The 7524-nt window shown below is 35.9% G+C and overlaps 1 protein-coding gene across 1 annotated transcript; it reads right to left on the bottom strand.

Annotated features, from left to right (window-relative positions):
• Window positions 1–5056: 5056 nt before the first annotated feature.
• CSNK2A2IP (casein kinase 2 subunit alpha' interacting protein) lies at window positions 5057–7266 on the bottom strand. The gene is given in 2 exon segments (XM_068545682.1): window positions 5057–6243; window positions 6246–7266. Coding segments are annotated over 2 exon segments (2208 nt in total).
• Window positions 7267–7524: the final 258 nt, after the last annotated feature.

The raw sequence follows: 7524 nt of genomic DNA on the forward strand, positions 1-7524 counted from the left end.
CAGGACATGAAAAAGAATGTGTATGGTGACTATAGTTAACAATGCTGTATTGCATATTTGAAAGTTGCTAAGAGACTAGATCTTAAAAATTCTCATCACACACACACACCAAAAATTTGTAACTATGTATGAAGATGGAAGTTAACTAGACTTACTGTGGTTATCAGTTTGCAGTATACATAAATCAAATCATTATGTTCTACACCTGAAACTGATATAATGTTGTAGGTCAATTATACCTCAATAAAAAATAGTTTTTAAAGAATGTCAGTGCAACACTGTATGCAATGATAAAAATGTAAATTAACCAAAAATTGTAATAACTCCACACTATGCAGTTATATAATATACATGTATGTATAGGTGTGTATATGTATATAGACAATATACACATATATATATGTGTGTGTATATATATGTATATAAATGGAAATGAAAATCTATATCTTATAACAAGGATAAATTTTAGAAACATACTCCAGATCAAAAAACACGCATTTCGGGGCTTCCCTGGTGGCGCAGTGGTTGAGAATCTGCCTGCCAATGCAGGGGACATGGGTTCGAGCCCTGGTCTGGGAAGATCCCACATGCCACGGAGCAACTGGGCCCGTGAGCCACAACTACTGAGCCTGCACGTCTGGAGCCTGTGCTCCGCAACAAGAGAGGCCGTGATAGTGAGAGGCCCGCGCACCACGATGAAGAGTGGCCCCCGCTTGCCGCAACTAGAGAAAGCCCTCGCACAGAAACGAAGACCCAACACAGCCAAAAATAAATAAATTAATTAATTTAAAAAAAAACAAAAAAAACCCACGCTTTTCAAAATGTTAAAATACATTATAATAAAATATGTACAAAACTTTAAAACATCCAAAAAGGATTGATTTCTATGGCTCTGTAAATATTTAGTAAATTTCTTAAAAAAATAGATAAATATGACCTACAACAAATTCATGACAGTGTTTACTTCTAGAGAATGCAGGATAGGATTGGGATCCTGGATGGTTATATACACAAGTGTTAGCACTTGTGTCAATAATGTTTTATTTCTTTAACACATGAAGTAAATGTAACCAAAGAATAAGATTAGATAAAGCTGGGTAGTAGTGAAAAGACTTTCATAAATATATTGACTATTATTCCCTATGGGTTAAAATAATTCATAATAAAAATAAACAAAAGCATGAATAAATAAAAGAATGGTATAAGTCTGACAATGAATACTGAAGTAGAGAATATGAAATTTTTAAAAAATATTTTAATAGACTTTAAAATGCATTTCTTCTGAAGATATCTCATAGAAATATGTATTTCCTGTATGTATTATTAGCAAAGCCACAAATGATACAAATAAGTAGAAAGAATTAGAACAGCAAAATTGTATGCTACATATTTTATCTAAAATAGATGAGACATGTTTCATTTTTTCATTTTTATAACATTTGTTTTAAGTTGATTATAAAAGGAATTCATATTCATTGAAGATTTGGAAAATACAGAAGAGAAAAAGAAAAAAATTTACCCATTTCCTAAACACTCCATTATAACTATTGTCCCGTAATAACCACCTTTATTCAACATTTTGGTGTTTACTTTCAGTCACTCCATCTTTCTTATATATGAAACAGATTTTACACAAGTACACACAGATACATATATGCAAATTTTCAATGTTTTACAAGGTGGAATCATATATAAATTGCATGTGATGTTTTATAATCTGAGTATGTTTTCACTTAAATCATAAATGATATATTCTCTCTCTTCACTGTCTCTGATCGAGAAGTTCCTTTTTAAAGCTTAAATGCAGTAGTTGATCTATCTTCTCTTTGTTTCACTTTCTTCTTTCAACATGCTCAGGATCACTAGCCATGCTCAAGGGTTCTCAAGATATTTTCCTAAAGAAAGTAGTTCTATTCCTAACATAAATGTAGGTGCAATGTTAGAAATAACATTTTTTTTTTCACTAGGAAAAGCATCACATGTATGGATCATGGTGTATTTAAACACTTTTCTGTTAATGAACAAGATTTTTTCCAATCCCTCACTATTATAAAGAAACACAATGCCTACTTGTTTATATGACTCTACATAGTCATGACAATTTCTTTTTTTTTTTTTTTTTTGACAATTTCTTTAAAATAAATTCCAAGGAAGATGATCCTAAGGAAAAAGATTATGTATATTATTAAGGTTTTGATATTATTGTCAAATTATCATCCAGATATGTCATACCATCTTACATCAATTGGTTTGATAAAAATGTGACAATTTAGAGAATCTACTTTCTACTTCCCAATTCCTATGTAGCCTGTTTGCATGTCCAGGCCTTTCCATTTAAGGGAAAAAGCACTATTGAGACACAATTAAATCTTTTTTCATTACTTTTCAGATGATTCTTTATTTAAATACAGTAAATTTTGAGTCCTTCTGCCCTTCTGAAATCTGCTCTCATCTGTATAAGATCTGACAGAAATTTCTTGACCTTTCTGGCACAACACATATTGTTCCCTATTTTGAAATCTCTTGGTATGTCAATGGAAGCTGGAAGAGTGAGTCGGATATTTGCCGTTGCCATGTATTTTTCCCATTAAGTTTCATGCGATTTTATTTCCAAATTTAAAAACTAGGAAATAATGGTTAAAGAATTCTTAAAATTTTTTTTTCTGAAAGTAGACACTGTTCTAATTAAGAACAAAATAAATAACTGCCAATACTATGGAGAAGTTAAAAATAATTAAATCGTAGTCCAAAAAATAAAGAAAAAATTTAAAAATGAGGCATAAAGTTTAGAAAATAAGCTAAACAATGGAAAATTAAACATGTAAATTACATCAACAAATAAAAATCAGTTGAACTCCTTGGTTTAATTTTATTCCATAAGTATTTATTGAATACTTAGTATGTGCCGGGTATCACTTGGTCCTGAGAAGTTAGTGGTAAACAAGACAGACACAAGACTCCCCTCATGAAGTTTAGTTTAGTAGAGAACATATTAAAGAAGTAATTATACAGATGATGTGTGTCATCAAAAGAGATATTCAGGGTTAATTAAGCACATGTCAAGGGTTTTCTAAAGAGGTTGGAGAAAGCCTTGAACTCATTATCACACACCTAAGTTCTTCTTCATCATCATTGATCAGCTGTGCATAAGCCTACATCATATTGAATACTGAAATACTAGAAAGGAACACTTTTAACATAAGAAATAAGACAAGGATGACTACTGTCATCAGTAACATTTTTATGTATGTTCTCACCAAGACAAGAAGTACAAAAAACAATTCAATACTAGTATGGGAAAGAAGCAAACCGATGAAGCATTATTTATTTCAGAGAATTTTAAACAGATGAAGAGCTTCAATAGCATTAATTCAATATCAATACATATTTTAGGGAATATACTCTATTTCAAGGACTAGATAAAAACTAGAAATAAAATGGTGAATAAGAAGTTTTCAGTGTAGTGAGTGAAGACAGACAAGAAATAATTGCTTTATAGTATGGTTAAGAGTAGTATAAAGAGTAAAAACAGAGTTTCATGGTAATAAGAAGGCCAACTAAACTTTCTTTGTAAGTGGATCAGGAAAAGGCTTCCCAGAAGATGTTAAGACAAAATAGAGCCCTGTAGAGCAAAAATGTATAGAAGGAAGGATCTTTCTGGACAGCAGAATTGTTGTTTTAGAAGTGTAGGATGATTACTTCACACTGTAAAGAAATTAATGTGGCTGAAACTGGAGAAGAATAAAAAATCTTTTTTGAAAAGATTTCTGAAAAAATTTTTTGAAAATAATTTTGAAAAATTATCATGATTCAATCATAAAAGGAATTTAGACTTTCTCCAGAAAACAGTGGGCAATGATAAAAGTGTTATAAACAGTGAAATGGCATTATTAAATTTTGTCTCAGAAATGCATTCAAAAGTTAAAATGCATGTTTAGGAGTAATCCAGCTGACAAATGCTGTGACCACAACTAGAACAGTGGCAGTGAGGTTGAAGAAAAAAGCTGGATTCTGGAGAAAATAAGGCCGTGGAACACATGGACCTGGAGAGGGGCAGGCAATGAGAAAAACAGTCAAACTCCATGACAGATGGTGGTACATCCACTGAAATAGGGAACACAGAGGGCAAAGGACTATAATGTAAAGATGCAAGTTGTAAATGTAAAGATGATAAATTCTGGTTTGACCATATTGAGTTTGAGGTGCCTGTGCAATGTTCCACTGGAAAAGCCCCATATGCAAGCTGGTGTTCAGAAAGATGTGGGGTGGAGAGGCAGAACTGTGAGCCATCAGTGCATGCAAGAGAAGCCAATTCTAGCCCTTGGGGTTAGAGATAATCACTTAAGGTAATAGGTAAGACAATTCCCTCCTCTTCCCACTACTAGTGGACCCAGTGGAACAAAAACATTTTAAAACATTTTTATTAACCCGTTTAGGTTGTATAGGTAGAAGTGATGAACAAGTGACTTTAGAGCCCAGAATTTAAATGTTGGCACAGTCAGCATAAGGTAGGGTTGTCTGCATCAGTTAGTTATTCTTTCCTGAGCTTTGCTAACTAAGGTTGAGTAAATCATTGCATTTCAGAGTGTGGGATTTTAGCATAGAAGAGTTTTCCCTAGGAACACATAACTGAAAAGATTCCTTTCTATATATATTCTTACCTGTTGAACATGATGTGAATTTTCTTTAGAGGTAGGGAAACAGATTAGCATACACTGGTTTAAGGATACTGTCATTATTATATCTTATGAGGAAGGAGAATAACAATGAGTTAGATACTGTTCAGGGCAAGACAAATGAGGTGTTTCTGGTCTATGGCCAATTATTATTAATTCATTTAACAATTATTGTATAGTGGTTACTGTAAGCCAGGCATTTGGTTAAAAACATAGGATTCAATTTGGCTTCTAGGAGATCATAGTCTATTATTTAAGCAGAAAATATACTTAAAGGTAATAGTTCCCCTCAACTAGCTGCTTCATCAGCTGAATTATAGAGACACGCTTAGTTAATACTAAGAATTTTAATAAGCATGATAGGAAATCAATCTCTAATGTCAAAGAACTAAGAATTCAATTGCCTTCAAAGAAACAAAAAAGTTAATTTGATCAAGATTTCTCTCATTTTGAACCTTTGTCTGGAAAATTTTGAACAGTATCTTTGGCCCCTTCCTCCTTTTTACTGTGGTGCTATTCCTCATAGGCCTTGTTTTGGGAGATGGTGATTGACTTGGACATGGTTTTCCAGGAAGTGGCTGGTGATTTTTACTATATATAAACTCAAGCCAGGAGACCCCTGGAGGCAGCCGGTGGTAAGTAAGTACCTTAGTGGACACATAGCCTGAGAGGGTAGATGTGGTAGACTCTTTCAGAGGAGGAGGGGGTAAAGGGGGTGTAGTGGAAGAGGAAGAGGAAGAAGAGGACGATGAGGAGGAAGATGTGGAGGAGGAAGAGGAGGGGAGTACGGACTGCAACCGAGGGTTATTACTTTTCTTAACATAGAGCAGCCAGTCTATAGCCTTGGGCTGTTGGCTTACAGCTTGGTTTTCAGGGGCTACTGTCAGCCATGTTTTCTTCACATTAGCCTCCTGGGTGATATCAGGTTCAGATGTAGGGAAAATTTTTGATATCTTCCCCATTCCTTCAAGGTTTTCTTCAGGGACTTCATCAGGCTGATTTTCTTTCACAGGGAATGAAAAAGAAGTCTCTGGTAGGGAAAAGATAAAAACTAGTTTCACCTCTATTTCTCCCCCAGGAGTGGTCTCAGGTATTGGGCTGACAAATAGTGTTGCAGCACGAGGGTCTTTCCTTCCTGTAAGATGGTTACACTGAGATTTTATGCAGGAAGCACAAGCTAAACAAACCATATAACTTGATGAAAGGTGAGGACCAGGATGAGGATTCACCCTTCCCCTCGTCCTTCGAAAGAGAATCTGCCTACAGAGATCCCTCTGGATTCTGGTCTTGGAGAGAGAATTGACAATTTTATTTACAACATCATCAGGGACTGTTCCACCTTTGATAATGCAGGGATGAATATAACCTAAAGTCCATGGAATTTCCTTATTTGGTTCTGTCTTTTCATAAAGACCAAAACTGCTTTTACTCTGGAGTCTGGAGCCCAATGTTAAAGCAGCTATGTTCCTGATGCAGTGTTTGGAGCTTAATAATGATGGACCTGAGATACTTGGTTTGGGATGGGGTGAGAGAAGATCTGTGACCTTGTGTTTGTCACTTAGTGAAGGGTGTTCTGAAATTTTGAGTGACACACTGGTGAACTCAGGGTCCTGAAGTTACAATCAAGTGTTTTGGGCTGGAACAATGGCAAACTCTTTGACTGATGCACAGAATGTGGTAAAGGTGATTTCTTTTCTTTTGAGTTGGACAACGTCAATCTCAGAACACTGGAATTAGAGCTCAATACAGGTGTTGTCTGAGGTCTGGAATCAGGTAATGATGAGCTCAGAGTCATCTGACTGGGCTCCAAAGAAGGTGATGTCTGAAGCAAGTCATGTATTTGAGGTGTAGAGTTGAGTGATGGTGAGCTCAAACATCTTTGATTGCACTCTAACAAAGAGGTCCAAAGGCTATCCAATGAAGAGGCTTTCTGAGGCTTGGACTGGGGTAACGCTGAGCTAAAGGCTCTTTGATTAGGTCCCAAAGACGACAATGTCCATAGGTAGTCTGGGGAAGGAGTTTCTTGATGTTTGAGGGCATATAATGATGAACTTGACACTCTTTGATTAGACTTCAGTGAAGGTGATATCCAGCAAAGGTCTAGGGAAGATGTATTCTGAGGATTGGGAAAGGGTAATTGTGAGCTCCAGGCTGTTTGATTGGGCTCTGGCGATGATGTCTTGGTGAGGTCAAGTGAAGATGTGATCTGAGGTTTGGCGTGGGACAACGGTGAGCTCAAGCCTTTCTTATTAGGCCACAAGGGAGTTCTCTGGTGGAGGTGTAGTGAAGGTGTGGCCTGACTTTTGGAGTGAGATAATGGTGATTTCAGAACCCTGTTATAGAGGTCCCGTGAAATTGTGTCCTGAGACTTGGCAGAGGGCAATATTGAGCATCTCTGTACCTTCTGGTTAGAGTTTAGGGGATGCACTGCAGGGTTATTACTATGGGATTGTACTCTGACCACAGATTGGTTATTGGGCTGCTTTTGGTTTTCATCTGTGTGTTGATGTGTTAATGAGCTGGTTGTGGCCAGTTGGTAAGAGCGTTCTAATGGCACAAACTGTTGATCATAGTATGCTAGTGGCACCATCTTGTGCTAGTCTAGAGGTCTTTCTGAAAGCAGTTGGCTTGCAGGGATGTTTTAGTAACTGATAGAGTCTTTTAGCTGGATTCCATGGACAACAAATACTTTTAAATAAAAAACTTAGGTAGTTTCTATCATCTATCATGTAACCTTTTTGTTAATTCCTAAATATTATAGAGTGTTTCAAAATTGAGGTGTAAATGAGGTTGAAAAAAGTGTCACCAATTGAGATTCTTCTCTGTCTTCTCTTTAGAGTTTTCTCCT

Source organism: Eschrichtius robustus, chromosome 6 (genome assembly GCF_028021215.1).
Source record: "Eschrichtius robustus isolate mEscRob2 chromosome 6, mEscRob2.pri, whole genome shotgun sequence".
Classification (NCBI taxonomy): domain Eukaryota; kingdom Metazoa; phylum Chordata; class Mammalia; order Artiodactyla; family Eschrichtiidae; genus Eschrichtius; species Eschrichtius robustus.